At 50.7% G+C, this 22,119-nt stretch overlaps 1 protein-coding gene across 2 annotated transcripts in view; it reads right to left on the bottom strand.

Annotated features, from left to right (window-relative positions):
- Positions 1 to 98: 98 nt before the first annotated feature.
- Positions 99 to 22,119, bottom strand: part of LOC110472802 (phosphofurin acidic cluster sorting protein 1) — a 53,579-nt gene continuing 31,558 nt past the window's right edge. The window contains exons 2-25 of one of the 2 annotated variants that reach the window (XM_021534843.4): positions 19,594 to 19,681; positions 14,531 to 14,620; positions 14,105 to 14,230; positions 13,756 to 13,918; positions 13,517 to 13,608; positions 11,943 to 12,023; positions 11,119 to 11,178; positions 10,336 to 10,487; positions 6,332 to 6,425; positions 5,952 to 6,023; positions 5,517 to 5,647; positions 5,261 to 5,393; positions 5,048 to 5,152; positions 3,673 to 3,779; positions 3,216 to 3,370; positions 3,012 to 3,122; positions 2,822 to 2,924; positions 2,428 to 2,460; positions 2,025 to 2,067; positions 1,891 to 1,933; positions 1,655 to 1,796; positions 1,339 to 1,562; positions 1,031 to 1,144; positions 99 to 930 (exon numbers count right to left, since the gene is read on the bottom strand). In XM_021534843.4, coding sequence (XP_021390518.4) covers positions 815 to 930; positions 1,031 to 1,144; positions 1,339 to 1,562; positions 1,655 to 1,796; positions 1,891 to 1,933; positions 2,025 to 2,067; positions 2,428 to 2,460; positions 2,822 to 2,924; positions 3,012 to 3,122; positions 3,216 to 3,370; positions 3,673 to 3,779; positions 5,048 to 5,152; positions 5,261 to 5,393; positions 5,517 to 5,647; positions 5,952 to 6,023; positions 6,332 to 6,425; positions 10,336 to 10,487; positions 11,119 to 11,178; positions 11,943 to 12,023; positions 13,517 to 13,608; positions 13,756 to 13,918; positions 14,105 to 14,230; positions 14,531 to 14,620; positions 19,594 to 19,681 — 2,578 coding nt within the window. In that variant the 3' untranslated portion in view covers positions 99 to 814. The remainder of the gene's footprint in view (positions 931 to 1,030; positions 1,145 to 1,338; positions 1,563 to 1,654; positions 1,797 to 1,890; positions 1,934 to 2,024; positions 2,068 to 2,427; positions 2,461 to 2,821; positions 2,925 to 3,011; positions 3,123 to 3,215; positions 3,371 to 3,672; positions 3,780 to 5,047; positions 5,153 to 5,260; positions 5,394 to 5,516; positions 5,648 to 5,951; positions 6,024 to 6,331; positions 6,426 to 10,335; positions 10,488 to 11,118; positions 11,179 to 11,942; positions 12,024 to 13,516; positions 13,609 to 13,755; positions 13,919 to 14,104; positions 14,231 to 14,530; positions 14,621 to 19,593; positions 19,682 to 22,119) is intronic. The other variant, XM_021534845.4, reaches the window with a different exon arrangement.

The following is a 22,119-nucleotide window of genomic DNA, read 5'->3' as shown; positions in this document are numbered from 1 at the left end:
GTGGTAGTAGCTGCACCCTGCCCAAATTTTTTCTCTCCCAGCTCTGCTGAGTCATGCCCTCAGACATGAGCGCACACGTACACACACATGCCCTGCCATAATGGTAACAGCGTTAATTTATTAAAATTAATCCTGAAAAGTAACCATACAATAAATTTAAAAAAAATAGAATCTTGTAAAAAAAAAAACTCAGGTGCCCTCATCCCACACCTCCAGCTGGCAGCACCATGGGGTAGGGCTGGTTGGGAAAGGATGGGGAGATGAAGAAGACAGTCTCAGCAGCAGGGCTGCAGGGGGACTGGAAAAGCTGCTGAGGCTGTGCTGCAGAGGGCAGGGCCAGCACAGCAGTGCAAGGCTGGCAGTGGGGCTGGCAAGGGTGGTACAGGGGTGGTGGGCCCTGCTCAGCACCTGCCCCTGCACAGAGCAGTCTGGCTGGCTGCAGCACTGGGGAACTTGCCTGGGTCCAGCCCAGCTGGGACCCTGGCTGGCTACAGGGCTGGCCTGGCAGGTGCATCTGTGGGGAGTGGGGCCCAGAGCCCATCCTGGGGCCCTGCTGGCTGGTGCCAACCCTTGTCCCAGGCTTGATGGGGGACACGGGAGGCAGATGGCATGGTGTCCTGGCTGGTGTTGGAGGGTGCACGGACCCGGTCTCAGTGGCCTCACCTTCATGGGTCTTGGCCCACAGGGTGCAGGTATAGTATCCCCCCCTACTGAGCAGGCAGGGACTGGTCTGCAGAAGATGGGGACAAGAGCATGTCCATCTCCCTGTCTCCTGCAACCCACTGCAGCTCCATTCCAGGGATGCCCCAATGTCTCACACACTCTTTGAGTAGCCGAAGATGCCCACAGGGAGGTACTTGACGTGTGTTGGCCACTGTGCTGCCAGCTGGAAAAACTTCACATCGTTCCACTCCACCCCATCTATGGAGACTGAGAGGAGAGGGTGTAGTGAGCCACAGTGCTATCACAGCCAGCCTGTGCTGCCTGGGCTGCCCCACTACAGCCTCAAGGGGCTGGTACCTGCCCTCACCTCGCAGCATGGTGTTCTGGTGCTTGGCTGTGCAGATGAGGCGTGTGATCCCTTCAATGACTTGGCTTTTGGGTTCCAAGTCTTTTTCTTTTGGTTTCTTGCTCAGGAACATCACTGGGGACCAAGGCCAGACAGGACCAATGTTAGGATGCCCCCACCTGGCCCTAAGTGGGAGCCCCTGCCCCAGTGCATTGACTGATCCCTGCTGGGCCACATCTCAGCCCTGCCCTCCTGCAGGCTCCCCCCACCCTTTCTGCAAAGCACTGTGGCCCCACAGACAGAGAGCACCCCAGAGTGGGCTTGGTTACCTTTCTTGTTTTTTTCCTTGGTGACCACAGTCATGGCCATAGTGCTGGGGGACACCAGTTCCCCTGTGCTGGGGATGCGGCTGACTTGGAGCGAGCGGAAGTTGCTCTTGAGTGTGTTCTTGATACCCGTCTCCCGCCTGTCACCCTCCTTCTTCCTGTCCAGCCCTTGTGTTGTCCAGTAGTCCACCTGCAGGCCCATCACCTCCACACCAGGGCTCGGAGACCTGGGTAACATGGACAGCACATGCAGCACACAGGTGCTGCCTCTGCTCCTCTCCCCTGACTGCCACAGGCTGAGGGGACCTTGTTTCCTTACCCAGCACCCGAGAGGCTGCTGCTGACAGATGGAGAGGGTGGTGGGGTGCTCACGGTCTCCTTGCCGTAGGGAACAGCTACACTGGAGGCTGGTGTTGAGCTCAGCAGGGAGGGGGTGCAAACTGTGGCATCATCCGAGTCCACTGGGAAGAAAAAGTGTGGGTTTGAAGGTTTGGGGGACACCAACAAGAGCCTCCCATCTGTGGAGAAGAGAGATGGGCATTCCCAGATACTCACCGGAGGCACTGAAAGACTGCTCTACCAGGCCCACCTTCACCACCTGCAAGGAGAAACCAGAGGATACCCAGCATCAGCAGGACTGTGCACTGCACCTCTCCCCTCAGCCCCTGCTGGCCCCTCAACTCACTCACCCCCACAAAGGGGACAAACTTCTGGCAGGAGTCCTCATCAGGGCTGCAGAAGGAAGAGAGTCTGGTCAGGGTCTGGGTGTGCTGAGCACCAATTGCTGTGTGACTACTAACCTTGTGCCCAGGCAGCCCTGAACTCACAGAGGTCAATGTTGGCTCACATCCACTAGGACCATCTCCTCTGCCCTCCCTCCCATGAGACCCCCTGTCCCAACATGGCAGCACAGGGCACACTACACAAGGAGGCAAGGAGTTGTCCCCTCCAGTGCTGGGAAAGGGCTTGCATGCGGGAGGGCAGCCTGCCCCTTTGGGGGGTCATGGCTCCTCTGCACAGCAAGAGGGATGGACGCACATGGGGAAAGGCAGGGAGGGGCCAGGCAGCGGCACAGCAAGCACAAGCCAATACCTGATATAAAAATCAAAATAGAGACTTCTCTTCCTTGGGTGCCAGAAACCAAGAGAAGGGAGAGGTGAGAGTGCAGCTGGAACACGAGCATCAACCCCCGGACAGCACAGTACCAGCTTGCAGCCCCACCCAGCCCATCCCAGCCCTCGCAGCTGGTCCCCACCACTGGGGCTATCACAGTCACAGCTACTGGAGGGGCCAAGGACACCAGGAGGTGGCAGGGAATGGTGCTGTGGACCGCTCACTGTGGGACCCCAGCTCCCCTCAAAACCATGCTGCTCGTCAGCGTAATGCAGGGCCTCACTCACTTGTCCCGTGTCCCTCATTCCTGTCCTGGGCACATCCCAGACTGGGGCTGCTTGAGGGAGGACAGGCACCCTGGGGCCCCACTCACCTCTTCTGCTTGTAGGTCAACATGGCCTCAGAGATGGGGAGCTGGTGAGAGAGGCTGGCTCCAGCAATGAACTGGGCAACACGGCCGGCTATGTCCACAGTGTCTATGGGCACAAAGAGCAATGAAGACCTCGATGGCAGCTGGGCTCCCCATCAGGGCACTGCTGATGCCAGCCTGCCCCACTCCTCACCTGCGGTGGGAGGCTCAGCCCTGCTGAACAGTTCCCGCCACGCTGTGTCCAGGAAGAGAGTGCTGTATTTGTTATCCACCGAGGCCAGGTACTTGGCCAGAGGGTGAGAACCTGCAGGAGAGAAGGGCAGTGTTGGGTTCAGCCAGGGGAGTCTGGGGAGGTGGGAGAGAACAGCCCTAGGGCTGGGCTCCTCATGGTTCTCACCCAGCGGCACAAGCAGGAAGCGAAGGTAGTTGAGCCAGTCGGGTGTCTTGCTGGCCAGTTGCTCCACAAAGAAACGGAGGACGACACTCAGGTAGCTCTGGTCTCCTGCCACCACCACCTTCACCGGGGGAGGCATTTGGGAGTTACAGTTACAGCTGCCAAAGGGAGAGGAAAAGGAGACCCTGAGGGACATGCAGTGGCTCAGCAGGTGGGCCAGGGGACATGATCTGCCAGGCCAGCTGACAAAAACCCACTGCTGAGAATATCCAGCTTGGTGTGCACTGCCAAAGGCAAAAGCAGTACTGGGACCCCCCCACTCTCCCCAGGATGTACACCTGTTTTTATAGTACCATCCACAACCCCAAAGGGTCCTAATGAGCCCTGGGGAGTCAGGGCCGTACCCAGCTCTTCTCTGAACCCATACAGTGCCACCAGGCTGATCCCAAGCTGTACTCACTATCGCTGGATGCGGGAGACAGTGGTGTTGAAGGCTGCCTGGATGTCTGCCACGGAGCAGGTGGATACAACCAACTGCTTGTGCGCCTGGAGCTGCTCGCTCACGTACTGCCAATGCAGAGAGCTCAGGTTAAGGCACCCTGGAACCATGGCTGTGCTGGCCAGCACCAGCCCATGCCTGCCCTGAGTCCCGTGCCCCTGGGTTACAGCTGGGACACCTGTCCCCACCCATGCCATGCAGGGAGGATGAAACCACCAGGTTTCAGTCTCCCTGCACAGTTACATCCTGAGCATCCCCACTCCTCCCAGCTCTGCTCTAGGGGCCAGCCAGCCCCCTGCTCTCACCTTTGAACACAGCAGTCACCACCCTTGCCACGGCAAGGGAAAAACTGTTCCAAGAACCAGGCTGTGCTCCTTGAAATAAGCAGTTTGGTCCAGGGACCCTCTGATTTACGTTCTGTCATCCCACAGCAGGATCCTACTCTAGGCTCCCTCTGCCTCTGGTCATACCCTCTTCTTGCTCTCTCCCACTATGGCACTCCAAAATCCTTCTGTCTCTTGATGTGTCTGCATGCAGTTCAACAGTGGCAAAATAGGCAGTCAAGATGGACAAGGGGGCTGGTTCTGCAACTGGGCACTGACCCTTTTTTCCCTATCCAGGACAAGTGGAACAAGCCAAAAATGCATGGTCTGAGTCAAGACTTCACTGCCTCTCAATAAGTGCTTTCTTCTGCCTCACAATTTTCCAGCACCCTTTCTGAATGCCAGATGTAGCTGCAGGATCCTGAAGGAGTCTCACAAGTGTTTTATCTAACTGCATGTTTGCACACATGTACATTTCCTTGCTCACCTTTGGTTTTAGAGCTCTAGGTATGGGGGAGGCAAGTGTTTGTCAGACACTGGGCCTGTCCTCACACGCCACCCTGCTCTGATGATGTAGTTAATGCTCCCTGGGAGTGGCAGGTGACACTCTTGCATCTCTCAGTGGGAAATACCTCTGCTGCTTCCCAGGACCTGGTGCCCACACAGGAGAGGTCTTTGCCATGGAATCCAACAAAGCTCTGACCCATAGGTTTCCTGGGAGCCAGAACCAAGCAGTGAAGGCGTAGGGCACAGTCTGCTAGCCAGTGTTTCTGGGACTGATCAGGCCATCATGTTTTGAGAATCCAGTGATGCTGTGTGATGGAGGGGAGACACCTGACTCGTGTATGTGACTCAGCATCCTGTAAATGCACTGTCTCCTTGAATGAAGTGCCACACTGGGGGAGAGGAGAGCACAGCTGATGCCAGTTTCCCTAGATGCCCTGCTATAACTGGGAGAATTCACCCTGCTTACAGCTGCCTACATGCATCCAGCTCTCATCACACCTACTCACCTGGCCCTGCCACTCAGCAACATTCACCAGCACGATGCTCTCAGGGAGCTGCTCGTCTGAGACCAGGATCTGGTTCAGCTGATCATAAACAGATTTTCGAGGCACCTGTGACAGCATCACCATAGAGGTTAACCCCAGTCATCCACCTTGGACACTGCCCACGGCTGAAGATCTGACAGAGCTTTTGAATGAGAAGCCTCCAAGTGGGCTCACCTGGGTGTTATGCCATGAGTCTGGGGAGCTCTCACTGTCCAGGCTGCTGGTACGGCCACCTTGTACCTTTGAGCTCTGCCGGTCCTTCACAGAGGTGCTGCGGGGACGCCACAACTGCTTGTTCTCTGCCTTGCTGTGAAGGAGAAGCAGGAGAGGCAAAACTGTTGAGGAAATCTCATCTCCACCAACCCCTACTCAGTTCAGGGAGCTAGTGTGAGCTCTATCAGCCCTGGGAAGGGGCACAGACCTGCCTTACCTGGGGGATACAGCACTGGGGATATCGGCTTTGGTCCCAGGGCCCAGCTGGGCCAGTCTGTCCATGCTGCCCTCCCTCATGGCAGCCTCTGTGGGGCCCAGCCAGGAACACGACTCCTCTGTCACCAGCTCCTGAGGGCCACACAGAGTCACTTCACACACACTGCTATCCTAGCTCCAACAGGGAGCAACCCTGAACCCATGGGTGCCCATCATCAAGAGACTCCAGGTGGCCCCTTCTGGAGAGGAAAGGCTGCAGGGTCTTGGGGGGCTGGGCTGCATTTCCTGCAGACCCTAACACTCCTTCAACTCCTGCTGCTCTCCAGCACAATCTGCTTGTCTTCCCAGCCCTGCTTGCAGCCTGGTGGGCACCCCTGGTACTCCAGAAAGCAAGCTGGGGTTTGAAAGAGCTCCACATCCCATAGCCTGGACTCACCACTGCAGGGACCTCTGTTCCTTGCTCTTCTTCTGGTTGCTGTGCTCCTGGCTTCCTCTTGTCTGCCTCGCCCTGGGGGACAGGGAGTGGGGTCAGAGCAGGATGGAGCACTCTGTGCAGGGCAGCTGCCAGTGACCCATGCCTGGCCTCACAGAACACAAGCTCCCACAGGGGAGTCGGGCATCTCTGGGACTGGCCCCAGAGGATGTCCCCCATCGCTACCTGTCTGCCTGTGCTGGGAAAAAGAGGAGGAAAGAAGGAAAGAGCAGCCCCAGGCAGGCGCTGCTAGGAGCTGTGGTCTCAGAGCACGGGCACTGTGGGGGTGCTGGGCTGCCTGGGGAGGGAAAGGGGCAAGAGGTGGTGGTGGAGGTGTAACTCACAGGGCTGCCCGACTCTTGATCCTGCCCTTTCTGGCTGTGCAAACTGCCGATCTCAGTCTGGGAACCAGAATGAGAGACTCCCTCAAAGAAACGCCTGCAGAGAAACAGACAGACGAACGGACGGACAGACAGACAGATGGGAGAGAAAAAGGCAGGAATAAGAGAGGAACAAAGTCACCATGATCCCAGCACACCCCCACCAGCCTGTCCCAAGCACAGAGCTCTGTGGAGAGGTCCTCAGTGGGACACAGGGCCAGACAGGCAAGTGTCTGGGTGATGCACAGCTGAGGAGCAGACCTGTCAGCGGTTCCCCCTGTGACCTCGGGGAGCTGGAGGTAGGGTCTCCTGGGGCTTTCTGCCTTAGGTGATCCCCTAGCCCTGCAGTGCAGGTGCAGAGCTGCCACTCTGCCCCATCTCACTGGTATACGGTCTCTGTCAACACCAGTTTCAACGTGCCACTAAACCTCTCTGCTTCCGCTGCATCAACATAGTTTCCACAGACTTCTGCTGCCTTCTCTTCTGCTTCCCCTTTTCCAGGGATTGCTCCTTGCCTCTGCCTGCTGCTGCTACACATTTCCAACTGCAGCATTCACCTTCCCTTTCTGCTTTCTCCTTAGAACCATACCTCAGGTAGCACAGTACTTAAACGTGCCAGGTTTTCGGTCTCTAAGCTGACGTTTTGGTAGAGTTGCATAGTGCAGCTCCAAGGTCCTGTTTTCAAGTCACCATAGTTCACACAGGAACTCTCTTGGGGAATCCAGGACAGTCTCTGCCACTACAGTGTGAGCTTCCACCTTTGATTACCCTTTTTCCACATATTATTTCTTTGCCAAGGACCCCTTTCACAGCCTGTGGGCTGCCCAAAGACCAGTCTTTAGGAAACAAGTGGAGTCTATCACTGGATCTCACTTGCCAGTTTTCCCAAGACCTTTACAGCAACCAGAATCCACCTGCAATCTGTGACTTGGCTGCAGGAGATCAGAGCTAGATTCCCTCTAAGCTTTGTGTATGCGGTTAGTAACTCCCAGGAAATGTTTCTCCTGATGTGCCCAGTGTGTAGATAGGGCCTATGCAGTTGCAGGTTTCCAGGGATGGCCACAGAGGCATAAGATATAGAGATGTTCTTCTGTTATCAGAAGAACTCTATCAGAATGTCTTTCCATTGTTTTCTACTTTTCTCATCAGAATTTACCTGCAGTTTCCTGCAGGATACCTCCTCTGAACATCCTGCCCGCTCCTTTTATTTCCTTTTAGCATGCTTCCTCATTTGTATACTGCACACTGTACTGCCAGGCACAACAGTGTTTGTCAGGTTTTACTGCTCCTGAAAGGACATTCCACCTCTGTAAATAAATGATGCTTCCCACACAGAGCAGCTCTTCAGCAGCAGCGTTTATGCACTGTTTGGGAAAAGTCATGGCTTGATTTTCCCCTCACTGGCTCTGTGACCAGTTGCTTCAGGTTTAGAGTCACAATAGTGCCCTGGTGGTACATTTTCTCCAGGCCACACTGGTATAAATTACATCTCCTTTTACCAACATCTTTCTTCTCTCTCTTCCCTTTCATTCTCAGGCATCCTGTACAGTCATTACTCTACACTTGCCTTTTGCCAGCCAGAAATTCAATCCATACAGACTACATTAGTAACTACAGAGTCACACTAGAAAAACATGTAGGTTTTCAAATAGATCACCCCTCAATCAGCATCTCTTCCATACTCCTCTATATTGTCCCAAGTAATCCCACCAGAATGTGACATACCCATCGTGCCACTAGCATCACAAAGAGGTATCTTCATTCCCTCCCTTTTCTTAGACACTGGATGTGTCTAGATTATATTATACTTCCTCTGGCTTTCAACACTTCATTTAAATCAGGCTGTCTCCTCCTTCCCCATGAAAGCTGTGTTTGTTTGTGCCCTATCTCACTTGCAATTCAGAAACTTTCATCCCTCAAGGACATCACATTAAGCACAGAGCTGCTCTGCAATTTCCTGTTCTGCAGTTTAAAGGCTCTCCTCCTACAGGCGTGACTGAGCCCACATCTCGGCACTCTGAGATTTAGGTGAAGTCCAGTCCTTCTGCACAGCCTCCTTCTGTTCTAAATCAATTTAGCCCCCCTTGTCCCATCCATTTTCCCAGTCACCTATGAAGATGTTTGTTCATTTACCTTTGACCTTCAATCAACAGGTCTGTCTTGAGGTCCTGCCTAACAGCCTCAGTTCCAGCTTCAGCTTTGCCCCAGTGCAGGAGCAAACTGATGCTGCATGGCCTCCCTGGCTGATCAAAAGGATCAGCTCTCAGCACCATTGGCCCAACCCAGGGCACCAGCCACTTCCTATCACTGAAGACTGCACATCATTAGTGCCCTTGCTTCACAGAGATGTTTACAGTGTCTAGCAGGACTGTCCATGACAAGAAATGCAAGTGAGGATCACCTCAAATTTACAGGCTAGGCTGTAATTTACCCCTTGAGAAGGCTACATAGCACTTGTGAACCATGAAGTCTACATGAAACACCTTGGCAGGCAGCTTCCACATCTCCTTAGGAAAAATACAGTTCCAGAATTTTGTGAAGTATTCCCTTGTGAATTCAAGGGATGCACATTCAGCATTGCCAGAAACTGAGGCACCAGAGACCAAATCAAGCCAGGGACACTTTCTGAACAGGATGAAGAACAGCTCAGAGCCCAATAGGCTGTCCTTCCAGGAATAGCACCAAACACTCCAGGAACACTGTAATGGTGGGCACCAGCACAAACTAGCACTCATTCTGGAATGCTGTTCCAGTGATCAGATGTTTGCAGGTCCGCATTTGCAAAACCAGGGTGGAGGTCTGTCTTTACATTTAAGTACTCTCAAGAGACTTTTCTTACAGTTTCATATAGTCTATATACATAAACCACTATCTGACCACAGAAAGACCTTCCTTTTCCTCCCACAGCACCTTTGTCTCCTTTGATGAGAGACCATGTGAAACTCCTTTTGGAGTCCAAGCAGATCACTTAAGCAGCTTGCCTATGTGCCTGCTGTCACCTTCACAATAACTTGTGCGTTTGTGAAAAACACTTCTATCATATTCCTGATTTTTCCCAAGTGGCCTATGGGTTCCAAAATCCAACAGATTTAATTTCAGTTTGCCTGTGGCAAACCATGCCTGCTACTCCTGCTAAGTACCTTCAGTGGGGATACCAACCAAATAATTTTTTTTTTTTTTTCCATTGCAGGGGGGTCAGCACTAGATGATCTTTCAGGTCCCTTCCAACCCAGGCTGTTCTATGATCCTATGATTCTATATATAAAACTATAGAAACAACAATGCCAAGTAAGCTTGGCTTGACTACAAGAAACCCAGTGCACTAGAACGCAGTCAAGTAGAAAGACAATAAAAGACAACTTTTCCACAAAAAGACAGCACAAAAGCACAAAAGCCACGAGCAGACAGGCCAGGTGAGCACAGATCATGTGGGAGCAAAGCCTGGTTTCCCTGCACGATCCACTGGAGACCTCTGTGCTAAGTCAGCAGTTCTTGGCAGAGGGAAGTCACCAGTGCCTGGGGAACGGGGTGAGGAACAGCGCTGCTGGGTTGCTAGTCACATCGCCACACAGGGTGGGAACACAGCATGCACATCTCACAAGGACTGGTCCAAGCAGTCACAAAGGGCTCAAAAGACAGGCATGCTTCAGTATGGAGCACCCAGATAATGCCAGGAGTGTTGGCAGAAAGACATGAGAGCTGGGAGCAGCCAGGGCTTAGATCAAATAGGGCTCTACCAGCAGATAAGTGTCAGATGCTAGGCTGGCAGAAAAATGAGATTAAATGTGAAGGAAGTCAGATTTATTGGGCAGTTTTAAGTGAGAAGCCAGTGGTGCCAATAGCAAATGGCAATGGGAGTGGAGACAAGGCAATGCCTGCATTAGCCCAAGCAACAGAAAGGTGTTGGAGAGCATTTCTCCAGGTCCCATAGGGTGTGCTGTTGGCCAGGGACTCCCTGCGACCCTTACCTCAGGGTGGGCTTGGGTGTGCTGTGTACACTCTCATTGTCCTCCATCTCTGGGCCACTGTCACTGTTGTTGCACTCTTCCAGGCTATCGTAGAGCAAGCCCAGATCTTCTTCCACCTCCCGGGTCTGGTCTACAGGGTCAGAGTCCAGGACCTGTGGGACCAAGACCAGAGAGAATGAAGAGACATGGAGTTCCCTGCATCCCACAACAGACATGTACAAGCTGCCCGTCAGTCACCATGGCACTGCTCCCACCTCAAGGAGGCAAATCCAGGCTGTGGAAGAATCAAATGACATTGTTATTGGGGCAAAGAAAGATGCCATGAACATGACATCCAAAGGAGTCTCAGACACCCATCACACTTACTGGCAGTTAGGACACCTGGGAGGACTTTCACTGGCTGTGCTACACACTTAGCCTGGGCTGTCAGCCAAGAGAAACCATCCACAGGCTGATGTTAGCCTGCAGTCAGTCTAACTGGACAGGATTGCCCCTGCAATGCAAGCTCCTGGTGCAGAGTCAGTCCGTGACAGCAGCCTTCTTCCCTGGGCACCTTCCCTTAACAGGAAGGTGCTTTTTGATTTGAGCACAAAGATCAGAACTGCTTTCTTGAGGCAGAAGGCTTTGGAAAAGCCATGTCCTAGTCTCTGCCACGTCTTACACCATCTTTGGCACGTGCCTGAGCTCATGAGCTTTGTGTTACCAGTGTGTGGGAATCTGCACTCTGACACCTACACATCTGCAGGAGACATCACCAGATGAGGCAGCTTTCTTGCTCCTTACCTCTTCTGTCACTCTGAACCTCCTCAGCAAAGCCACAAATTTCTGCTTGAAGTTTGGTTGCTAAAACAAAAGGAGGGAAGAAAAAAACATCAACAAAACTATCAAACCACATTCCAAGCTAACATACAACAGGCCATGGTTATTCCCTCTAACATGCTGTCCAGAGATCCAAGGTCAGCTATGATTGCTCTCTCTCTCTTTAAATTTGGCGAAGGACTTAGGCTACCTCTGTACTCCACAAGAAGCCATGGTCTGGGCATGAGGGAGGATGCAAGGACTCATACTTTCTCTGCTACAGGCTGGAACAGCACTTCATTTAAATCATGTTTCTCCCCAGACCCCCTGGTTGAACAATACTGCCTTCAAGCAAGAAAAGATGGGGAACAAACTCAGGAAGAAGGTGGCCAGGGATCCGCAGGGCTGAAGTCAATAGGGTTGAGAAGTTTGGAGAGCAAGGATCTGACAGAGCAGCTCCTCCTTCTGCAGACATACAGAGGAGCTGCTAATAGTTCAGCTTTCCTTGTGCCTACCTTCCCCTTCCTCAGGAAAGAGACCACATGACAGCAGCAAGTCAAAACTGTTGCATACCGATCACCACAAAGCCCAGCTGAACACAGCACAGACCATGACCTGGGATACAGCTCTGAGCAACAAGCTAGCTCATTAATGGCAAGAGTTTTGCTCCTTCTCAGAGCCAAGGGCTCTCTCCCCTGCTCTGCACCAGTGACAGCATCAACCCTTCCCAAGACCCCTCAATGCCTTCAGTGAGGGGAGAAAGTGAATCCCCTCCATCCCTTTAATCATGTTGTAAATGCGGATGTTACTCTGGTGATTGATGTGGTTCGGTTCATTTTCCTCCTGGCCTTCTTGGTTTTCCTCAAGTCATCCTCTTCATCAAACAGATCCTGCAGGCAAAAAGTCACAGTACATTAGAACAACTAAGTTCATGGAGCAGCACCTCCTCTAAAATTTTCCCACCTGACATTTGCCCTTCATTTTGAAAAGCTTTGATCCAATATGCTCCTAAAGTCTTGTCTTTTTCTGCTACCTCTCTCTATGGAGCTCCTTCTTTCTCCTTAGCACTGTTCCCCTTCAGACCTTCTTTCCCAGCACTTCTGTCTCCAGGCCCCTCCAGAGAAGAATGTATCAGCAAGATTAAGAGGAGAAACAGCCTCTTCAGGACCTGTGTGTTGTTCTCCTGCTCTCCCCTCTCCAGAGTTAGCTCAGAGAGCACAGAACATGAATCACAAAATACCCCATTTTTTCCACGGGCTAGCCTTAACAATATTCACAACTCCTAGGGACATGGGCCACTACTGTATTAACCCAGCATGATGGGACAGGTAATCTTGGAGGACCCTTGTGAGAGAAATGATAATGGTTAATGTCTTGAACAAATGGCCATTGCAAAAGCAGCAGGTATGCTTTGCTGAGGCCCAGCAAACCAAAGGGGAGGAGGAGGAGAATTTTTGGATGTGTGGTGGAGAAGCCTCTGATCTGCATAAGAACAGCCTAGGTACAAAGGGGTAAGCACCCATCACCAGAAACCAACCATGACAAATTTTAGCTTAGCAACAAACTAGGTTTTGAGCTAGATAAAGGAAGGCCACAAGAAGCAGATCCTGTTGGGTAGGATAATGTTTTTCATCAGACCAATATCCTCCATTACCTAGCTGGCTCAGGTGTAAAACTTCCTACCCCATCCGCTGCCCCCTTAGGCCTGAAGGTATTCATCGTTTCTGATGGAGTTTAACCGGCTCAAGTGCACTGAAGTGAGAGCTCTCACGTCTTATCAAAGACCACCCTCCCCACCCAAGCACCCCCAGACTCATTTCTGAGGCCTTTCGCTCTAGGACTGCACCTAATTCACAGTGTTGCATCAAATCTACAGTTACATTAGACAATGTAAAAGTCCCCACCAGCAGAAGTACCTGGGCATTCCCACCCAAACCTGAATGCATATTAACTATTGAACTCTCTGTTTCAGGCTTCCCCCATCAAGACTATGACCACTGCTTTAACCAAACCAAGCAATAATCAAATCTGAATCCACAGTTTTTCTCTCCACTATCTACTCTTACTGTTTCTTTACCTCTCTTTATTTCTTTTTCTGAATATATATTTTTTCTGAAGTTATATCTTTTTCTGAAGTTATATTTTCTGAAGTGGTATCTTTATACTTTGATACTGTATTACCATAGGTAATAATTACCGAAATGGAAACATACCTCCTTTCCATTGCAACCAAGTTGTTCTGAATAAATCTGCCATATATATATATATATATCTTATGTTTACAAGGGGATGAGAGGGCTCAGGGTGATCAAGAACCTCAATGCCTGACTTTTGCCTCAGAAACAGGGCCAGGACATAAGGCATCTTGCCAGGCCTCCCTTACCTGACCCTGCACAGCATCATCACTGGCTTCCTGCTCTGAGGAGAAGCTGTCATCCTCTTCTTCAGAGTAGTTATCAATGTCTGGGGAGCGATCTGAAAGCAGACAGTGCAAATGCCCCAGCTAAGCATGATGCCTGTCATGGCTGCAGTGAAAGGACTGGCATTGCTGGCAGTGCTGAGGGACACACTCTGTTACCCGTGCCCCAAACGTTTGCCTGCAGGTCTGAGCACCAAACACACCTGAAGCTTTGATTTTAGGACCTGAAGGGACATTCCCATCCTCATGGTCGATGGGCTGACTGGACAGAGAGTAGATGCTGATTTCAGCCACTCGAATGTTCACATCCTTCATGTTGCTGTGAAGGCCCAGGAGTTGCCCACCATCTGTCGGGTGCTGCATGACCTAGACACACAGACAGACAAGCTCGCTGATAGGGTGACACAATGGCAGCTGGCAGCCCACCCTCTCTATATTACAGCCAGCCAACAAGCCAGAACACTCACAGCAATGAGACCCTGCCCAGTTCCCTGGCCAGTGCTGGCACAGGAAGGCCATGTGGTACTCCCCTCTGTTCCCAGCACGCTGTACCTCAGCCATGTTGATGATTCCCACTGCCAGGGTCTTGTAACCCAGGATGGTGCGGTTCTTATATCTCTTCCTCCGCTGCAGCATGATCTGTAGCTTGTTGCCATCTCTCTTGAGGAAGTGTGGATACTGGGGAAGGGAAGCACACAGAATATGGCAGCATAAGGTAGACACACAGGTAGAAAACTCTTCTTCAATGCTGATGTACAGCAGGATCTGACCTGCTGAGCTTTGAAGTGCCCCTCAAAAGCCATCTCACCTATCCATCATCCCCCAAATCCCAATGCCCAGCAAAACAATCCCTGGAGCAATTGGCCAACCACAGCAGGCCCCTCCCCAGAGGCTGTGCCTTTCATACTTAGCCCTAAGGTTGTCTTTGTGGAAAAACGCCAGGTAAGGAAGCCCAGGGGACCAGGAAACACCAGGTACCTGCAGTGAGAAGGTCAGCTCCAGCTCGGTCTCCATCAGACCCCCAGGCGGGAGGATGTATTCATTTGACCTCAGGACTCGCTTTGAACCCTACAACAAGATTGACAGACACACACACTGAGAGCTTGACCACAGACTCCACTGCATCACACACACAAAGACAATGGTGTTCACAGTCCACAAGAAAATGAGAATCCTTCAACACTGTTCTGTTTCACCTTGCAGAGCCACCTTTCACATGCTTATGAACACTTTGCAAAAGCCTGCAGTATCCCCTGAGCTGCCAGAGGCACCTTCTCCCTTCTCCACCTGCCAGGGAGCACCTGCTCTTCACAAGCCTGCTCTGCTTAATCTGGCTCTCTGCACCTGGAGTGCCACTCCCATGCCATAGAGGGACACTCCTGGAGCCAGAGGGAGCCATGCAGGGCAAGGAAAGGATCCCAGCACACTGGCCAGGAAAGGGACAGGTCCTGGAGACATCTGTCTCCCAAGCAGACAGGCCCAGTGCAGATCCCTGTCTAAGCACAGCTGGCAGGCTGGCTCTACTGGGACCAAGTCAGGATATGCAGGAGAACAGGAGCCCCCCTGCTTGCTCAGCTTATGTCTCAGAAAACCCTATCCCAGTCTTTTCTTCAGGCAACAGTCTTTATCTCTCTACATATAGAAATGTTTTGTACCAGAAGGGTAGTAATGGAGGCACTCTAATCATGTTCCCACTCCAACTCTTTACCTCTGCCCTATCTCTACCATCTCTATGTCTTGGTTTCTGATAGAGACCCTGAATGACTTGGGGGCAGAAAAATGCTGTCTGCATGCACCAGGTCCTCTTGGCTGCAGGGTGGCACAACCCACAGATCCTCCCAAAAGCTGTCTGCAGTGCTGTTCCCAGACACTGTGCCAGGAGCAAGGCTTTCCTGCAAAAGGTCTTCCTAAAATGGAAGAGAGGAGGTGGAGCTCATCCCCTTCACCATCTGTGAGCCTTCCTGGCCAAGAACACACTGACCCTTCCTGAACTCTTCTCTGATAACAGATGACAGGCAGTTACAATGACAGTGACCATTTACTTTAGTACATTTGTCATTTGCTCTTTGTTGCAAAGAAATGATCCACCAAAGATTCATTCTTTCATCAAAACACAAGTAAAGTGCAATTACTCTTCCTGAAGATGCAGACATTTCTGGGGAAGGATTTACAGCAAAGAAAAGGTGAGGATATCCTGAGTGGTGTGTCCAGGAAGTGATGGTTTCATAAACATTGCTGTCCTGTGCCTTACTGTCATTTACCACTACGGAAGTTACATGCCCAGCCTCAATCCTAGGTAAATCCAAACTCTCAGTGCAATGCCAGTGCACATCCATGTGGAATTACAAGGACTGGAACAAAGGCTGCTTCATTATCACAGTGCAAGGACAAGGACATAGAAATACTGAAGATTGTCCATCCTTTGAGAAATTCAAACCTCAACTGGACATGGCACTGAACACCTGATGTAGCTCATCTGTTCTGTAACTTGAATAATGTCAGGCAAGACAAATTTCTCTGTAGAACAGTTGAGTATCCCTATGAATATATATATCCCTATGAATACCACAGAAAAACTTAATATCAGACTGTTACAGTGAAAATCATGGATGACAAAGAGTGTCAAGGAAGAGAAAAGCAATAGGGACAGGTAGTGATCACAGGTTTTTGCTTCCTAAGAACTGAAAACACAAAGGAGCTTTCACTACAATAGGCAGGTACATGATGCCCAGGTCTGGTTTGCAAGGGACAATCCCACATTTCAGTTGTAAATCTGTCATTATTGGTCTGGTTTATTAAAGGGTTGAGGCTAGAGCAGCATACCACATCTGGAAAATGAGAGAGAACTAATGTAAGTACCAGACTAGGCAGACAGCACAACACCAGAATTCAAGTTGAACATGAATTTTGGGAGAGAACAACTCATTAATATAATAAACAAATTTTGGGTTTAGCTAGGATTGCTCAGGCAAAGTGAAAAATACTACAAGTGGTTACAAAGAGATAAGGAACAAAGCATGAGTGAGGCATAAACAAAAATCTCTGCATAGTAAGAAAGACCAAAACAACCCAAGTTCCTTCAGGGAGCAGGGATGGGGCAGCAGGCAGGCCTGGCAGAGGCAAACAACCTTTTTACTCTGGCCTATTTCATAGCACACACTCTTGTTTGCTACATAGGGACTCTCAGTATCAACTCGCTACAGCAGTACCAAGGCTTGAACCGAGTCACCAGCTGTATCCTGCATGCAGATGCAGGAAGATCGGCATCCACAGCACCTGTAAGAGGAGCTGAAAGTTCTGGGAGTGCTGGGGTTTTTTTTCTTCTTTCTTTCTTTGACTGTTTACTTTATTCATGGTTCAAGATAGGGTCTTTGTGAACTACAGTCTCTCTGCTGAGAGGGAACACTGTTTCCCTTCATGCCACAACCAGTTGTGATACCAAGGCAGGTATCTGCAGCCTTATAGAGCTGAGCCAGCACCTCCAAATCTCTTAGTGCCACAGTAAACAACATGCAGAAGGAAATGCTCTATGATGGCTCCAGTCTGCTAAAACAAATAACAAGGGACAAAGGTTTAAAAACCACTCAAGTGAATGAGAGCAAATCCCCTTTTTCACAGTAGTTCAGGCTTTATCTCACTCAAATCCACAGAATATTATATATTCAAATCACCTCAGGGAAATGGCTAAGTTCTGTAGACATAGAAAGTTTTCCTTGACAGTGGTATTTTCAGATGAAGGAGCAGATAGCAGCACATGGCACCCTTCGAAGCTGTCTTTTAAGACCAAAAGAGCACTGTGAGAAAAACAACAGGAGTTCTGGACAGGTTCTTTTGGGTCATGCACAGTTTTGAAGAAGACTGTCTCCAGCACTGGAGCTGTTGCCTGCATGGCAGCCGCATTCAGGCAGGGTCAGAGTTTTATTTCCTTGCAATCTGCCTTTCAGAGCAGCAACTTCCTGATCCTAACAGAACTATTATTAAAATGAGAGAAATATAGCTCTCCTTTCCTCTAGTCCCCAGCTTCCCCCTTTGGGAATTTGCAGGTCCTTTATAAATTATGTGCATCAGCTCTTTCCATCCAAAAGATGGAATGCTCACTGGAAAGCCTTCAAACAGTTTCTTACTAGTGTGACTCATCTGTTACCTAGGAGAGGAGCAGGAGGAACAGATCCATCTGAGGCCACTCTGTAGGCACGCTGTGCTGAAGCTGCCTACAGCCTCCATCTGCCTTCCAGCAATCCCAAACCCTGCCAAGGCAGCTGGTCAGGCAGGTGGAAAGCAGCCTAGAGAGGCACACAAACGCAGCCCACTCCTACAGGGAATGCTGAGCCAGGGGGTAATGTGGGCAAAAGCATTCTCCTCGTTTTCTTCAGCTTTGCAGGAAGACTACACCAGCATGCAGCCACAGCTACGTGGCCATGCAGAGAGGAGGTGACCGTGTTTAAATTAAATCCCTGGATGCAGCCTCCATTCCCTAACAGGAAAAGAAGCCCTGCAGCAAGAAGGCCCTGTGGCTTCAAACTGCTGAGGCCTATTAATTTCTTTTGCCATCAAGGTGCAAGATTGGCCTGTGGCAGGGATGGGGGTGGTCTGCTTGAAAGAGCTGTGCAGTCTCTTCCATGGTCCCACATTTGCAGCGTGTGAGGGCTGTAGCTGAGGACACTCAGCACATGTCAGCCCCAGCATAACCGGGCTGCACAACAACCGAAGGTTCCCCAGTGCAGAGAAACACATTGAGCTTGGGCTGACCATGCAGAAGAAAAGTCAGGGACCACCCCAGCCCTCCCAATCACGCAGGACCCACAGCTCCCAGCTGACTGCCAGACCCATAGTCCTGTGCAGCTGCTGCCAGCTGTGGCCCAACCTGGATTGCTTTCACATTTCCAAGGGCCAGCCAGGCAGTTCTCTGCTGCTCAGGTTGGCTCCTTGCTAAAGCCTGCACCCAAGAGGCTTGGGTCTCAGGGATTTCAGCTCTCCAGAACGACATGTACACACAGTGATGGAAAGGCCAGCAAAGTGGGACACTGACCAATAGTGTGTGGACCACAGCCTCCTCCTACTGTCCTCACTCTCTCTCCCAGGTTTCATACATGTTGCTTTCAGCTTTTGTGTGAGGGAATCAGGTCTGCCATGAAGGCAAACTCCAGCTCCCAGGGCTCTACTAATACTGAAGCTTCCAGCATTAATCCAGGATTTAGATCCTAATGTGTGTGACACACAGAGCTCTGTGGGAGCACAAAGCCGCTGAGCTGACGACCCACGGTGCTTTCAACGGGATCAGCTGATTTCATGCCATCTGACAAGAACGAAGGAAGGACACCAGCACCCTAGCTAGGTCAGGGAAGCTGTGGCCAGGACAGCATGCTCAAGATGCATTTTGTTTCCATGTTGTCCTTTGGCAGGTGGAAAGGATGTGCTTGCAACCCCAGAAATGCATCTCTCCACCACAAGCAGCAGAGAGGGTGGAGGGATCACACATACTAGGATGGTGGCAAATTCCCGTCCCTGTGGTGACAAAAATCCTCTCCCCTCCCTTCTGCCTGGTTAGAGGTACCAGGCCTAGCAGGGATGCAGAGGGAAAGGGAAGGGATTTTAGAGATCAGACAAATATCAGCAGAACATTATGCACAGAGACGCTGATCCCTTGCACCCTTCACCCACCCCCCAGGGAGTGATCTGAATGGAAGGCACTGCTGGAAACCATCCAGCACTGCATCTCTTAAAGGGTAGGAAACAGTAGGATGACAAACTCCAAACAGCACTTTGAGAGGAACGCCTTGGCAGAAGCGGGCAGGGAGGCATGACAGATTCTGTCCCAGTGTCTAACCAAATTAATTCCCAATACAAGCCAGTACCAGGTATCTTGCTGCTGTCCCTGGGGTATCATTCCCACCTGCCTGAGAGCCAAAATCTCCCTGAGCATGCTGAGACAGAGGGGTTGGTTGGCACTAGGCAAGGGACATGCAGACCAGCACTTCACAGACGGCACAAGGATGGGCTTGGCTTGCTGCCATCAGGCAGCAGCAATGAGAGGAGCCTACCTGAATCTTCACAGCGATAAGTATAGAGCTCAGCTCTTTGTCCAGCTCTTTCAGCACCGTGAGTTTCTTCAGGCGCAGACTGCAGAGCCTGTAAGACAGAGAGAATGGGACACATTCAGGCACCACCATCCCTGGGGCCCTGCCACATGGTACCCAGTGCTCAGAAGGCAGCCTGGATGCTTGGCCCAGTCGCAGGCACAAGCTTGGCCTAGGAACGCTGGCATTCACACGCCACGGAGACAGCCCATCGGGGAAAAAAGGAAAGAAGGAAAATTAACAGAGCTAAAGCAGGCTTAAGGGATTAGCATGCAACAGGAAGTCCAACAGCAGGCCATGTGGTAAAGAGATCCCTTCCCAAGCAGGGCTGTTGCCAGCTCTGCTTAAATCTACCTTGGCCACAGCACTGTTTATTTATAAACCAAAGCACTTAAATCCACTCTTATCCTGGACTTAATTAAGGCAAATGTTCCCATGCAGACATCACAATTCAGCTCCTCTCTTGCACAGTACCACACAGAGCTGACTTGGGAAGCAACCCCACAAGGAGGCTTCATACAGCTTCAGCCACACTGACAAGCTCAAATCCTGGGGATTCAGCATGGTAAGTGGCACTTCCAGGAAAAAGTTAGGAGGGATTCTGATGCTAAGTGAGAAGAGCTACTTTGCTGCTCAAAGGAGCAGTCACAGTGCCAGTGAGACAGCTAACTACTCAAATCTCCTACCTAGGAACCTGCAGCAGGACTCCCATAGAGACTGCTTGCAAGGAACTCTGTGTCAGGGAGCAAAGCCAAACATGGCTTTACCAGCAGTAAGAGCACACTGATGTTTTGCAAGTTACCCTCCACAGCTGCGTTGCTGCAGACTCTGGTTCCCAGGACTTCTGTGGAAATCAGCATGCTGGACCTGAGAGTCAGGCCACCCTCCCAGGACTACAGATTTGGCTACTACCAAATACCTTTCTTGTCTGACACACGGTGCTCTCTGAAGGCTTGCTGGCCTTATTTATTCTTAAAGGGAAAAACCTGCTCTTGCTATGGTGACGTACAGCAGCAGTGTAGAACAATCCCCAAGACAGAATGACAGTAAAAAGGGAAGGACAGAGCCGAACTGCAGGACAGGTTTAGAGCTTAGCAAGCACTCACCTCCTATCATGTCCCTGTCCTCCCTTCTAGAATACTTTTAGCTTGTGCGGAAGGTTTCCTGGACTGTGACTGCAACCCTGCTGTTCTGCCCTTCGGAAGCTGGGTGTGTGAAGGAAGGGAAGCCCTGCACACTTGTTTGCCAGATGGCTGCCCCCAGAGCACAGACCCTGAGCTCTCGTACTTTGTGCACACCAGCAACAAGTGATCCCATCTCTGTCCACCCTTCCCCTCTGAGCCTCTGCTTGTAGGAAGGGAGAAACTTTATTACCTGAGGCAGGTTTCTTCCTCCCCAGAAATACTTAGGCATGGTTACAGGGTGAGCTGTGGAGAGCACAGCCAAAGACAAAGATGCACCTCTCAGGCAGGGACGGGGGGGACCGAGTTCTAACTAGAAAAAGGGGTAGAGCAACTCCATCAGATGTACTGAAGGAAAACTTGCAAAGAGGCTAAGCTTAGCTACCACCATTGACCAGTGCTAATTGTGACTGTCGCTAGACAAGCCATGGAGAGAAATGAGGCTTGAACATGTAAGACAAGTACAGCCCATCTACTCAAACTTTCCTTGCAGCACTAATTTAGTCACCTAGTTACCTGCATGGAAAAGTTATCTCTTAAAGACTAAACTTACATAAGGATATTCAGTCTTAATTGGAGGATGTGGAAAAGTTTTAATTCTCCCTAGCAGTTGTTCTCGCTGTAGAAGCACACTCCTTATCAAAAACTAATTAATTCATTAGCTCTTCATGCTGCTCTCTGAGGCAGTACCTGGTCTTTTTTCCAGGGGAAGAATGAATGCCTACTGTCAGCTCTGCCACCTGGGCAGCTCTTTGATCTCTAATATGGCACTCTTCTCTTTCTATCCCTCTCCAGCTTTCAAGATCTATTATATACAGTGAGAGACGCTGTAGTCTGCCCTATGTCCTTTCCATAGCACATGCCAGAAGGTGATTCCCTCCTTCCACCCTCTGCTATTCCTCCCTGCAGCACTCAAAGACATAAGGTACTCAAAGATATAGCTTGCACTTTGCAGCTCCAACCCTTCTCAAAACAGTGCTTTCTAAAATACCACAACCCTTCCCACAGGGATTAACATGCATGTTCTAGAGTCTGAATGTACTTGCAGCACAAGAGCACACAATTTTTAAGCAGCTTGGTTGTCCCTGATGATCCTCTTTTGATCTGTTACTTAACCAATCCCTGCATCACCCAGATTTACAACAGTGCTGAGTGATCAGTGCCAGTCCAGGGCAGGAGAGGGTCTCACACAAATCTCTGCAGATATTTACAGGACAGGATCGATCCACAGTGATCAGATGCTGCTCTGAACATTTCAGCCAAATCCCATGGCAACAACCCCATGGTTTTGTCCAGAACTGATCACAGC

This window comes from Lonchura striata, chromosome 3 (genome assembly GCF_050655825.1).
Source record: "Lonchura striata isolate lonStrDom1 chromosome 3, ASM5065582v1, whole genome shotgun sequence".
In the NCBI taxonomy this organism is placed as follows: Eukaryota; Metazoa; Chordata; class Aves; order Passeriformes; family Estrildidae; genus Lonchura; species Lonchura striata.
This window is presented reverse-complemented; position numbering and strand designations above follow the sequence as displayed.